Source organism: Dreissena polymorpha, chromosome 1 (genome assembly GCF_020536995.1).
Source record: "Dreissena polymorpha isolate Duluth1 chromosome 1, UMN_Dpol_1.0, whole genome shotgun sequence".
NCBI lineage: Eukaryota > Metazoa > Mollusca > Bivalvia > Myida > Dreissenidae > Dreissena > Dreissena polymorpha.
Genome location: NC_068355.1, coordinates 54,405,573 through 54,420,183, shown reverse-complemented (window position 1 = coordinate 54,420,183; position 14,611 = coordinate 54,405,573). Strand labels below are relative to the sequence as shown.

The 14,611-nt window shown below is 36.2% G+C and overlaps 1 protein-coding gene across 1 annotated transcript in view; it reads right to left on the bottom strand.

Moving 5' to 3' along the window:
* LOC127874722 (ABC transporter G family member 20-like) overlaps positions 1-11,817 on the bottom strand; it is a 41,430-nt gene extending 29,613 nt beyond the window's left edge. Inside the window, exons 1-7 of the mRNA XM_052419295.1 lie at positions 11,597-11,817; positions 9,525-9,684; positions 5,064-5,218; positions 2,781-2,888; positions 2,150-2,249; positions 1,346-1,426; positions 1,031-1,135 (exon numbers count right to left, since the gene is read on the bottom strand). Coding sequence (XP_052275255.1) covers positions 1,031-1,135; positions 1,346-1,426; positions 2,150-2,249; positions 2,781-2,888; positions 5,064-5,218; positions 9,525-9,684; positions 11,597-11,781 — 894 coding nt within the window. The 5' untranslated portion in view covers positions 11,782-11,817. The remainder of the gene's footprint in view (positions 1-1,030; positions 1,136-1,345; positions 1,427-2,149; positions 2,250-2,780; positions 2,889-5,063; positions 5,219-9,524; positions 9,685-11,596) is intronic.
* Positions 11,818-14,611: the final 2,794 nt, after the last annotated feature.

The window sequence follows — 14,611 nt, the reverse complement described above, 5'->3', positions numbered from 1 at the left end:
GATGAGGATCAGACAATAAATGTGGCCTCTAGAGTGTTACCAAGATTTTGCTACAGCCATACATAGCCATATAAGGAAAAATGCCCCGCCCCTTGGCAGCCATGTTTGTCAAGCAAACGTAACCATTTTCGAACTCATCCAAGATTTCATTGAAACCAATCTTCTGACCATATGTTAAGGAAGATTGGAAATAAATGTGGCCTCTTAAGAGTGAACAAGGCAAATGTTGACGTCGCACAACGGACAACGCACAACGGACAACGGACAAAAGGCGATCACAAAAGCTCACCATTAGCACGTTGTATTCAGGTGAGCTTAAAAGATAATTTGATAACTCGGCCCACAAACCACATCAAAATAATCGCAGGTGGTTTAGTGGTTTTGCTCAAAACAAGATTACATGTGATGATCCGAATATTGTGAACAGTTGTGATTTTGAAACCACATTAGGGAACAAAGTACCCTACTTCACTTACAGGTTCCAACTAAGATTAAGATAGTAATATAAAACTGTTTAATTCAGCAAAATAATACGCTGACATTTTCTATGACCTCAATCTAGTTCTAGATAACATTGTCGAGCTAACGATTACAATTTCTTAGACATACAAATCTTAATTTTGAAACAAGAGGATAAATAGCACTTTTCAGGCTAAATACTTGTATTATCATCATTAACATGAGCCTCATTCCAAAAATTGGGTTTAATGCATATGCCTAAAGTATCTTTCCATATTAGCCTATGCAGTCAACAAAGGCTTATCAGGGATGACACTTTCTGCTTTAACTGGATTTTTGCCAAGAAGAGAATTTCTTATAATGAAAATTACATTTCAAGCTGAAAGTGTCGTCCCTGAGTATCGAGTGTGGACTGCACATGATATCTGGTACGACACTTTAAGCACATGCATTAAGCCCCGTTTTCCCAGAGTGATGCTAATCTGTGTTTGCATTTCTAGTGTGAACACATTGTACTAGGCAAGAGTATCTGATTGTTTGGCAAAAGTGCCTGGTTGATAGGCAACAGTACCTGGTTGTTAGGCAACAGTATCCGGTTGTTAGGCTCCAGTACCTGGTTGTTATGCAACAGTACCTGGCTGTTAAGCAACAATACCTGGTTGTAAGGCAACAGTACCTGGTTGTTAGACAACAATATCAGGTTGTTAGGCAACAATACCTGGCTGTTAGGCGACAGTACCTGGTTCTTAGGCAACAGTACCTGATTGTTAGGCAACAATACCTGGTTGTTAGGCAACAGTACTTGGTTGTTAGGCAACAAAACCTGGTTGTTAGGCAACAATACCTGGTTGTTAGGCAACAATACCTGGTTGTTAGGCAACAGTACCTGGTTGTTAGGCAAGGCCAGATCAGGCGGGGTTCCCACTTTGACCGCCTCACACAACTTGAGAAAGACACTCTCCAAGCTCTGTAATAGTCACAAAATGATGTATTTTGCTTAAAGGTCTAAGCCATAACATGTTTTATCATAAATTGTGTCATTTTCTTTAATAAAATTGTTATTTGTAAATATTGCTTTCAGGCTTGCATTTGCCCGCCAATTGGTTTATATATCATGAGCAAGATACTAGTTTCACAAAAATGCATAACAACAGTCATGTAATATTATTGATATTATTAAAATTGGCCTTTACCCCAGGTCCTTTAAGCAAATTTGCAACTGTGAATTGTGCCCGAATTTTACAATCATGAGTACCACTGTGTCTGAATGTTCAAATATTTTAAATTATTAACTTTCTATGCTTGTTTAAGCTCTGGGTTGATAAAGAAGTTACTATTATACACACTTAATTAAGAAAACACTTTACCCCTTTCCAACTGTGGGAAGAAGCAAAGTGAAAATGGCTTTTGCAACGAGCATAAAACCAGAACAGCCTGCAGTAACTCGCAGTCTATTCAGGTTTTATGCTGTTTGCTGCTCATCAGTAATTAAGGATTGAATGAAGCCTTTTAAAATCCAGTTTAGGCAGAAAGTGTCATCCTTGATTTACCTTATCTCAGACGATTCTGAAATGACACTTTATGCACATGCATTTAACCCTATAATACATATATATAAATATATATATTGGGGAAAGGTTAACTCCAGCAAATGCCTGGATCAATGTATTGCTAAAGGGCTTCCGTTTACCTTGCCAGCCTGTCTTGCCTCCTCGATGTAATGGGTGGTAAGTATGATGGTCGTGTGGTTGCCCATGTGGCTGGTGATGTTGATCAGATGGTCCCAGATCCTGAACATAGTATCCAAAACATATAAGTACAAGACATTGTTTCCAAAACATGTAAGTACAAGACATTGTTTCCAAAACATATAAGCACAAGACATTGTTTCCACAACACGTTAGCACAAGACATTGTTTCCACAACATGTTAGCACAAGACATTGTATCCACAACATGTAAGCACAAGACATTGCATCCACAACATGTTAGCACAAGTAATTGAAAACAATACCAAAGGTTCTATATTATTAGATACCCAGCTTAAACTGGATTTTTGGTAAGGTGAAACTTCCTTCAAACAAAAAAATCCATAAAAGTGGAAAGTGCCGTCCCTGATTAGCCTGTGCAAACTGTATTTTACGCACATTCATTTGGCCCAGTTTTTCCAAAGAAAGCTCAAAAACTGCTTTTGAAATTAAAAACAATGGATTTTATCAGCGTATATTTATATAAGGCAATTAAGGGAAACAACTTATAAGCAAGCAATTAATAAAATAGGATCATGAAAATACTGATTTAGATAAAAACATCACTGTTCACCTTTCTCTGAGTAGGGGATCCACTCCGACTGTGGGTTCATCGAGGATCAGCAGTTCTGGTTCATGTAGCAGGGCTACACAGAATGATACACGACGCATCTGTCCTCCACTGAAACAGGAAAATTAACATTATATGACTGTAAAATGTATTGATTATAAAACATGATGTAGCGGGGCAATGCAGAATGGCACATAGCACATCTGACCGCCATGGAATGAGAGTTAACAATAGATGCTTGTGAAAAATGACAGCCTTTACTTGAAGCCAAGTTGTCAATACCGTAGGTTACAGTGTATTATGAACAGTTTTTTTTTATCTCGAAGTATAAATTTTAATAGTTGGTGCATGTTTTATATTTATAAAACTCTTCCTTGATGATAGAAATCTGTCCTTTCTGCTAAATACCTTCAATATTCTTGTCTTGAAATCACTTTTCTCCATTTTGGCATTAAAAAAAGAATACGCTTTATACATTCTTGCACTCTATAGATGGTAAAATACAGTGTGCGCGATACATTTGTTAACGATTGTCTTGTCGAAGTGGCATAGTGGATAATGGTGTCCACATAGCAACCAGGAGGTCATGGATGCTATCTCCAATGTGGGAGCACTCTTAAGATCTCTCCAATTGACACCAAGTACAGAGTAATAGGGAAAAGTACCGGTACCAGCCAAGTTGGGAAATAATCTGCGAAAAAAAACCTGATATTGGAAAAATTCTCGTTGTGAAGTTGTCATATTGGGAAATTGGTGTATTGATTTTTTGCTGGCAAATACTTAAATTGATAACTAAATGTTGTCATGCTGTCAAAATTATTTTAACTCAGGTTCGAGCTATAAAGCTGCATAGGAAACTAATTAAATGTTGCGATTTATTTCTTTAAAAAAAAACAAAAAAAAAACTTTTCAATCTAAAATTTTGTTGACAGCAATTGGGAAATTTGTAGATTTTTCCTAATTGGGAAAGTGCCATTTTCCGGTACTTTATACAGAAGCAAAACAATTGCTGCTCCACAGTGACTACTCAACCCAATTTACCACGGACACATTTTATAAAGAATTACCAACACAAATTCAAACTTATAAATTACAGAATCAGAAATCCATGAATATAGGCTTCCACAAAATTGTCACTTTTTGAAAAACCAAACAATTAGATGTAGACAAATATAAATAATCTTGCAGTATCTGAATATTATTTTTATCTCAGCAGCTTTGTGACAACAGTTTTCACTGTTGCATGTAAAACATTAATAGAACGCTAACCTCGATGATACAACTCTGTCCTCTGTCTTTATAATTAATAACAGTATTCCAATTTTTCATAAGTGCATATTTAACTGCATTATTAAATTAATAATATTAAGCTATATGGTATTATATAACTGAATAATACAATCAATAAACTAATTATTAAGTTTATTGGGAGAGATTAGAACCATTTTAGAGAAATTCTGTTAAGATTTCTTGGAAAAAACGTTAATTTTCGCAAATGGGAAGCAACCTCTAAGGGGCTGTAATTTTGGGCAAAATGATTCACTGAAAGACCCACTGGATGAATTTGACTGGCAGCATAATAAAAAGCTTCCTTCTTTGATTACAAAATAAAGCTTTCCAATGATGCAGATAAATTCATCACCCAATAGTAAAATGGCCGTCATTTTTGAGTCCGATTTGCAAGTTTTCTTGTCTTAAAATATTTGTTTCTCCATTTTGGCTTTAAAAAACTGGACGTGCTACAAAACCTTTATTCCACTTTATCATTAAAAAAACGGATGCAAGTTACACATGTTTGCATGTTAAACGTGGTTTAGTACGGTGTAACCTGAGCTGCCCCAACTGCCTAGAATTATCCTGCAGTGCAAGGAATACTGTGCAAATATTCAAATGTCAGCGATTTTTGTCCTTCTTTATAAAGTACTAGAAAACAGCACCAATAAGGAAAAAAATATCAATTTCCCGATAGCTGTCAAAAAAACTCCCGATTGAAGGTTAAAAAAAATAATTGTAAAAAGCAACATTTATTTAAATATAATATTGACAACTTTACACCAATTTGTTATCAATTTATAAGTATTTTGGAGACAAAATATTATACACTAATTTCCTAATATGAAGAATTCACGCCGCAAATTTTCCCAATCACCAGCAAAGTAAGAGTTTCTCACCAAGGCAATCCGGGTTAAATCTCGGTTCCAGGAAGCATGTTAATTTGGATGGAAGAAACAAAGGACAGGTGAGGATTCCTTTTATTTATTTATTTTTAAAAGTGTTCACAATTACCTGAGCTGTCCCGCCAGCCGTGACTTGTCAGGCAGCATCAGGAAGTCTATGAGGAAGTCGGTGCGCGCTCCAATGTGATCGCTGTCCATGCCATGTAGCCGACCAAAGTACTGCAACGTCTCCGCGATAGTCAGGTCTGGGAACAAGGCCGTCTCCTGTGAAAATAATTCAGCAATGAAATGTTTATTTAAAAAGATCAAAAATGAAAATAAAAATCATAAAAAGATTCAAAAATGTAAAATAATTGTTTTCTTTTTTTCCTTTTTTTAATGTTAAATTATTTTCATAAAAAATCAATACTATAGAATATTTATCATAAAAAAGGTAAAATAATTTTTCTAAAAATATCAAAATATAAAATAATGAGTCGCACTCTGATTAAACAGGGCTGAGTATATTTCCCTAAAATGTCGTCCCAGATCAGCCTGTGCAATTCCCACAGGCTAATCAGGAACAACACTTTCCGCTTTCATGGAATTTTAGTTTAAAGGAATTCTGGGAACAAGGCCGTCTCCTGATGGGAAAATTCACAAATAAAAACTAATTGGAAGAATTAAACAAGAGCTGTCTCCATCGGAAGACATGCCCACGAAAAATGCTTTTTCGAAACCTAAACGCAGATTTTGAAACCTAAACGTGGACCCTAATTCAAGGTCAAGGTCAAAGGGGTCAAAAGTTGTGCGCGTATGGAAAGGCCTTGTCCATATACACATGCATACCAAATTTGAAGGTTACATCTGAATGGACATAGAAGTTATGAGCATTTTTCGAAACCTAAACGCAAAAGTGTGACGGACAGACAGACGGACGGACTATGGACAGTGCGACTGCTATATGCCACCCTAACGGGGGCATACAAATTAGCAGTGACCTGGGAAAACAGGATTTAATGCACAAAAAGTGGTCCCAAATAAGCCTGTGCAGTTTGCACAGGCTTCTGGTAATCAGAGAAGACTCTTTAAGCACATGCATTAAGTCCCGTTTTTCAATGAAGAGGCTCAACAATTTCAGCCTAAACTGGATTTTCGCAAAGAAGAGACTTCCTTTAAACAAAAAATACCATTAAAGTGGAAAGTGTTGTCCCTGATTAGCCTGTGCAAACATCAAGGCTAATCAGTAATCTGGGAAGACACGTGATATACATGCATTAAGCCCCATTTTTTGAGAGTGCGCATCCAATATATAAAATAATCTTCATTAAGGATTGCTAGGTAACACATAATAAACAATGAAGAGGGAGAAAAATGAGAAGAATTTTCTACATATAATATCAAAAATCATGTCCATATATAAAATTACTTAGATTGTTTACAAAAATACACTATTTGTATTTCCTCGACTCAGTTCAAGTAATTTCCTTTGCAAACAAAGTAAAATTATGATTTGATATTTAAGGCAAATATATGGGGAACTAAACTCTTTTGAGCCGACAAAAGGGGCTGAAATAAAGACCCAAACTAAGGTTGTTTAGCAAACTCGGCCTTCTAACAAACTCACTAAGTCATGTTCTGGGAAAACAGGGCCTAATGCATGAGCGTTAAGATTCGTCGTGGATTAACATGTTCCGGGAAAACTGGGCCTAATGCATGAGCGTTAAGATTCGTCGTGGATTAATATGTTCTGGGAAAACTGGGCATAATGCATGAGCGTTAAGATTCGTCGTGGATTAACATGTTCTGGGAAAACTGGGCCTAATGCATGAGCGTTAAGATTCGTCGTGGATTAACATGTTCAGACTGCACAGGCTAATCATCGACAACACATTCACCCTAGACTGGATTTTTGTTTAACGAAAAATGCCATAAAAGTGTAAAGTATCATGTCGTGTGTCATCCCTGATTAACCTGTGAGGTTTCCAAGAACAAGGCCCCACTGTACCCGTTGTATTGGATTTTACCTTGGCATCGGAGTTTTTCAAGTTATCCCCTAAAAAAATCAAATTTAACGATAAATGACATAGTTATGGTCCGGACAAACTTTCGGTCGAAAACGCACTAAGTGACTCTGGACCTAGTTTTTGACCTGGCATGACCCATATTCAAACTTGACCTAGACATCATCTAGATACAACTTCTGACCAAGTTTGGTGAAGATCGGATGAAATTTTCGAGACAGACCGACAGACAGACAGACCGACAAAATGACATCTATATAGCCATCATTGCCAATGGTAATGGGGTATAATAAAATATTTAAGGAAAACATAAGGGAACTTTACTCTTGAGAGCAGAAAATGTCAGGCCCAAACCCAAGTAAGTGAAGACACGTGATATACATGCATTAAGCCCCATTTTTTGAGAGTGCGCATCCAATATATAAAATAATCTTCATTAAGGATTGCTAGGTAACACATAATAAACAATGAAGAGGGAGAAAAATGAGAAGAATTTTCTACATATAATATCAAAAATCATGTCCATATATAAAATTACTTAGATTGTTTACAAAAATACACTATTTGTATTTCCTCGACTCAGTTCAAGTAATTTCCTTTGCAAACAAAGTAAAATTATGATTTGATATTTAAGGCAAATATATGGGGAACTAAACTCTTTTGAGCCGACAAAAGGGGCTGAAATAAAGACCCAAACTAAGGTTGTTTAGCAAACTCGGCCTTCTAACAAACTCACTAAGTCATGTTCTGGGAAAACAGGGCCTAATGCATGAGCGTTAAGATTCGTCGTGGATTAACATGTTCCGGGAAAACTGGGCCTAATGCATGAGCGTTAAGATTCGTCGTGGATTAATATGTTCTGGGAAAACTGGGCATAATGCATGAGCGTTAAGATTCGTCGTGGATTAACATGTTCTGGGAAAACTGGGCCTAATGCATGAGCGTTAAGATTCGTCGTGGATTAACATGTTCAGACTGCACAGGCTAATCATCGACAACACATTCACCCTAGACTGGATTTTTGTTTAACGAAAAATGCCATAAAAGTGTAAAGTATCATGTCGTGTGTCATCCCTGATTAACCTGTGAGGTTTCCAAGAACAAGGCCCCACTGTACCCGTTGTATTGGATTTTACCTTGGCATCGGAGTTTTTCAAGTTATCCCCTAAAAAAATCAAATTTAACGATAAATGACATAGTTATGGTCCGGACAAACTTTCGGTCGAAAATGCACTAAGTGACTCTGGACCTAGTTTTTGACCTGGCATGACCCATATTCAAACTTGACCTAGACATCATCTAGATACAACTTCTGACCAAGTTTGGTGAAGATCGGATGAAATTTTCGAGACAGACCGACAGACAGACAGACCGACAAAATGACATCTATATAGCCATCATTGCCAATGGTAATGGGGTATAATAAAATATTTAAGGAAAACATAAGGGAACTTTACTCTTGAGAGCAGAAAATGTCAGGCCCAAACCCAAGTAAGTGAAGACACGTGATATACATGCATTAAGCCCCATTTTTTGAGAGTTCGCATCCAATATATAAAATAATCTTCATTAAGGATTGCTAGGTAACACATAATAAACAATGAAGAGGGAGAATAATGAGAAGAATTTTCTACATATGATATCAAAGATCATGTCCATATATAAAATTAATAAGATTGTTTACAAAAATACACTATTTGTATTTTCTCGACTCAATTCATGTAATTTCCTTTGAAAACAAAGTAAAATTATGATTTGATATTTAAGGCAAATATATGGGGAACTAAACTCTTTTGAGCCGACAAATGGGGCTGAAATAAAGACCCAAACTTAGGTTGTTGAGCAAACTCGGCCTTCTAACAAACTCACTAAGCAATGATCAGGGAAAACTGGGCCTAATGCATGAGCGTTAAGATTCGTCGTGGATTAACAGGTTCAGACTGCACAGGCTAATCATCTACAATACATTCCCCCTAGACTGGATTTTTGTTTAACGAAAAATGCCATAAATGAAAGTGTAAAGTATCATGTTATGTGTCATCCCTGATTAACCTGTGAGGACTGCACAGGCTAATCTGGGACGACACTTTACGCACATGCATTAATCCTCGGTTTCCAAGAACAAGGCCCCACTGTACCTGTTGTATTGGATTTTACCTTTGCATCGGAGTTTTTCAAGTTATCACCTAAAAAAATCAAATTTAACGATAAATTACATAGTTATGGTCCGGACAAACTTTCGGTCTAAAACGCACTAAGTGACTCTTGACCTAGTTTTTGACTGGCATGACCCATATTCAAACTTGACCTAGACATCATCTAGATACAACTTCTGACCAAGTTTGGTGAAGATCGGTTGAAATTTTCGAGACAGACCGACAGGCAGACAGACCGACAAAATTACATCTATATAGCCATCATTGCCAATGGTAATGGGGGTATAACAAAATATTTAAGGTAAACATAAGGGGACTTTACTCTTGAGAGCAGAAAATGTCAGGCCCAAACCCAGGTAGATGGGGCCAAATTACAGCCCCATATTTGCCCCTAAACAGACTCCAACATACCTGTGGCATGTACCCCACCAGGCTTCCAGGCACCTTGTGACCCCGCGATCCCTGCCTGTCTCCCAAGACGACAAGATGACCGCTGTCCATGTGCAGTCGACCGATCACACATCGCAGCAACGTCGTCTTTCCACAGCCACTTGGGCCCAGTAATCCATAACTGTGAATACAAATGCTCAATATTAGCCAGTGTGTGTTTTTTTCAACCTTTTGGGAATTGGGCAGGGTACCTTTGTTTCGAGAAAAATTGCAGCGTTTTGACTCAAATTCGAAATTAGTGTTGTTGTTTTGCTAATAAATGCCTCAAAATTGTTAATACTAGTGTTTCCAATATTATATTTAGTATGGTTCAACTTATAGAGCTGGATGGGAGATGAACTTAATATTGAGAATTAAAAAAAAGGAAAACTTTCACTGAATTGTATGTCCCATTTGGGAAAAATAAATACTTTTTTCCATTGGTAAATGGGCCATACATCGGCCCCGAATTTGAACGAAAAACACACACATAAGCTCGACATCTATAATCACAAAGCCCCATTTGTGCTTTAAGATTAACGTAAGGAAATTCCACTCAGAGACAAAGTGAAAAACCAGCAACCAGCATAAGATCAGAACAGCCTGCGAGTGCCTTGCTGTGCTACTCGTGAAAATATCATTTTATATGATCACTCATGAATTAAAATCAATATTCCACCAAATCCAACAAATATCCTCTATATATTTGTAAAATGCATTAAGTCTGATACTGTACTGTGCTAAGGTCATATTAACATGTCTTAAACAAAAAGATGTTGATAAATTAAGCTGTTAACAGTTTAATATTTAGCAGTGTGTTTTTCACCATTTTGGAATGGGGCCCAGCCCCTTTGGATTGGGAACATTTGCAGCATTTTGACTTATATTTGGAAATTTAGTGTTGTTGTTGTTTTGCTGAAAAAATGCTTCAACATAGCAAATAAGTGATTTCAGTATTATATATTTACTAAGGTTGAACTAATATAGCTGGATGTGAGATGAACAAATGTTGAGAACCCAAAAAAAAATTGGAAATCTTCAATAGAGAATTTTTAGGTCCCATTTTGGGAAAATATATACTTTTTCCCATGGGGAACTGAGCCAATACCATACTCGATTTTGAACGAAAAAAAACACTGCCTGGGCTTTTATGTTCCTGCTTTTATTGAGGCATAAACAGAATATTGTGTAAAGTGTGAATAAGACACTAGACCCGAGTTTGAACAAAAAAAAACAACAGCATTTTGTATGTGACACATACTATTGTATCTTAATTTGTTATCTAAGTAGAAATTAAATTAATATTTCCAGTAGAAATGATCATTTCATGATGAATTTAAATTTGGCTTTCTAAAACGCTTAGTAAGATGGAAAACATACAATAATTTGTATAATATTTTTCTTGCTCGCAGCTTATTTTTATTATTTTGGAGGCATGCTTTTCCAAACCAATTTTAATAACTGTAAATAGTAAACTATATCTTTGTTTTATTCTTACGTGAGGTGCTTGGATTGTTTCAAAGACAATTTTTTTACCATTGTTAAACCATCAATTATGGATATCACACTATTGAAGCGTACACTAAAAGGACTTTGAGTTTCCAGTAGGATTTGTTAATGTGGATAAAACTGTGGTGAAGTAAACATAGAATGTAAAATAATGTCCCGTAGAACAACAAAATGAACAATAAACGTGACATACATGCATCCCTTTTTTACTGTTATATAGAGATCTTTCAGAACTCACAGTTTCCCATATGACTTTCCCACTAAGAAGCAAAGTGAAAATGGATATGTGCAAACGCATAAAACTAGAACAGCCTGCAAGTAACATGCAGTCTGTTCAGGTTTTATGCTGTTTGCTGCTCTTCTGTATCTATAGCTTTTAAATGAAGCCTTAAAAACTTGGATCTAGTAAGAAAGGTCTTTAATTAAATTTAACTTTCTAAGGGACTACACATGCGTCAAAATACGTATCTAAGTGGTAAAGGGTTAAGCATAAAACAGATTTGATGTAACCATGGACTGTACATTGTACAATGAATGTGACATACATGCATCCCCTTGGAACCGTTATATCGAGATCCTTCAGTACTCTCAGTTTCCCATAGGACTTGTTAATGTGCCTCCCCCAAACTGCCACCGGCTCATTTTCCGATGAATTCGTCAGATAGCGAGTCCTCGGCATCCTGTTGATTGCAACGCTGGATGTGTCGATGTCTGCAGCATTGCCTGCCATCTGTATGCTAGTGCTCTGAAGGGAGGACAGCTTGGACAAGTCCTGAAATTATACAGTCGCATTCTGGGAAAACTGGGCTTAATGCATGTGCGTATAAAGTCACCTCAAATGAGCCTGTACATTACACACAGCTAATAAGGGGCAACACTTTATGCTCTAATGGTATTTTATGGAATATTTGTTGAAAGTTAGTATTTTCATTTTTCTAAACGAAAATCCAGTTTAGGCGGAAAGCGCAGTCCCTGATTAGCCTGTGCTAACTGTCGAGGCTAATCTGGGATGAAACTTTTCACTCATGCATTAAGTTCAACAATAATGCTGGTCCAGGAACTTATGATTTATCATTACTATTAAGAATTGCGACTGTTAAGAATTTCCACATCGCTATTCAGGAAATGATACTTAAATAATTACCAGATAAGCGTTCAAAGTGAAACTAGTTTTAGTCGAACACTGTTCTTATTCAACCAACCTTCATTTAACTCTAAATTTAGATTGATGCAATATGTACTAACCTTTTTCTGAAAATCATTCGAAATCAAGCTCAATTTAGTACTAAATCAGTAATGGTACAATTAGTCCAACTTGTTGTTGCTCTCAAATATTAAGCTACTTTTTATATTGGTAATTTCCCAACTGTGGAAGTGTTCTCTAGATCTCCCCCATAGACACCAAGGAAACGGACTTGAGAGCGTTTCATATAAGCCTTAGGCTTGGTATGCACTTAAGCTTAAAATAAATAGGTTTAACATGTTTAAAAAAATATATATATACTATCAACTTGCCAATAGAGAATCACATGCCAAAAACACTTAAATATTTCCATTAGAATTTTGTCCTTTTGGCTTTTGTGTGTATATGACAAGCTGTAAAAATAAATGCTGTTATATCATTTTTCTGTATTATTATTTTGCCGCAGTACACTTCTGATTTTTTGAAAAAATGACCAATGAAAGTACGACAATGAAAAAATATCACATGATCACAAAAACTATAAAATAAACTGTTTATAACGCTGTCATTTAACAATATGTCAGATTAAAAAAGGTTTCATTGAAAATAAAGAAACATTACCTATAATAAAATGATGTACACAAAAGCACCCACTATCGCCAATAAAGGATCACTGTTTACAGTTGTTGTGCCGGTGCCCGGTCTACATAATGCGCACATACCTCGTAATTGGGAACCAGCGACAAATCGGTATAGTGCATGCTGGGTAGCACGAGATAGTACGGTCTCTTGTGCACGGGTGATTGATGCGAGTGGACGTGTTTTCCCTAGCTGAGTATTTCTTGGAGTAATTGTGAGCCTGAGTATAGGTTCTATTGTATTTTATTGTATTATATTGTATTTTATGTGTGTTCAACACGTATTTCCATGGAAGGCCATTCCCAGAAGATATAAGTGAGTCTGTGACTGTGTATGTAAGCCGGTGTCGCGTGAGAATTGCAAGACCGTGAGGCAGTTAAGATTTACAGGATGACAACAGGTTTTGCGCATGCGCAGTATGATGTAAACATGTTCGAGGGGAATACAAGACCGTATCCTTGTATTATATCAACGATTCTTACCCTATTTTATGATTATTGCAAATGGCGAATGATTTAGATGCTGAAAGTACACTCAAAACCCCCGAACAAGTTCGTCACGATTTGTACTCGTTAGTTTTCTTATTGCGTGAACACAAAAAATAACATTGTTATTATAATGTTAGCAGATTGATTCGGTCCCAAGCTATTTCGGTTATTTAGTTGGGTATATAATCTGGGTCATTTATTACTAAAGCGTATTATAACTACCAAGTTTTAGTCTAAAATAGTCGTTGTGATGCGTGTTTTACTTGGTGTTCCAAGATGTTCTCGTCACAATTTGTTCCCATATTGACGTCTTATTCCAACTTCACATAATACTGTATTGTGTCATAAATTGGATGTTTTGCTTTTATATTTTGCATACTTCTTAACCAACATAACCCCAATCTATAAACAAGAGCAGACAACTGTATAAAGCATTTTGTAAGAATTATGGCCCTTTTTCCACCTAGAATATGCATATTACCCGGTATTGATAAATCTATGTTAAAGTTTGTGTACCACCTGTAATATTTTCTACGTCCCTTGACATTTTGCTTTTATATTTTGCATACATCTTAACCGACATGACTCCAATCAATTAACAAGAGCAGAAAACTGTTTCAAGCATTTTATAAGAATTATGGCCCTTTTTACACTAAGAATATGCATATTATTGATAAATCTATGTTAAAGTTTGCGTACCACCTCAAACAAGCACAGACAACTGTATCAAGCAGTTTGAAAGGATTATGTCCCCTTTTTATATTTAGAAAATTGAAAATTTTGTTAAATTTTGTGTTTAGGTTCACTTTATTCCTAAGGTATTCAAGCTTTAAATTTCTATCATACGTGCGGAACTTACTTTCGTAAGGGAACTGTGCAAGCAAAGTTATGTAACTCTGACTGGCATGTTGACAGAATAATGGCCCCTTTTATACTTAGATAATTGAATATTTGGTTAAGATTTGTGTTTTGGTCCATTTTACCTAAGTATCATAGCTATTGCTTTCAGACTTGGAAAACTCGCTAACCATCATAAAGGGAATGTACAGAGCAAGTTACTCTGGTTGGCATTTTAATGGAATTAGGGCCATTTTTTGTCTTAGTCACTTTGAATATTGTGTTAATTTTTGCGTTTAGATCCACTTTACTTCTAAAGAATCAAGGTTATTGCTTTAAAACTTCAAATACTTTCTTACTATCATGAGGGTACTGTACCTGGCAAGTTGAATTTGACCTTAACCATTGCATGA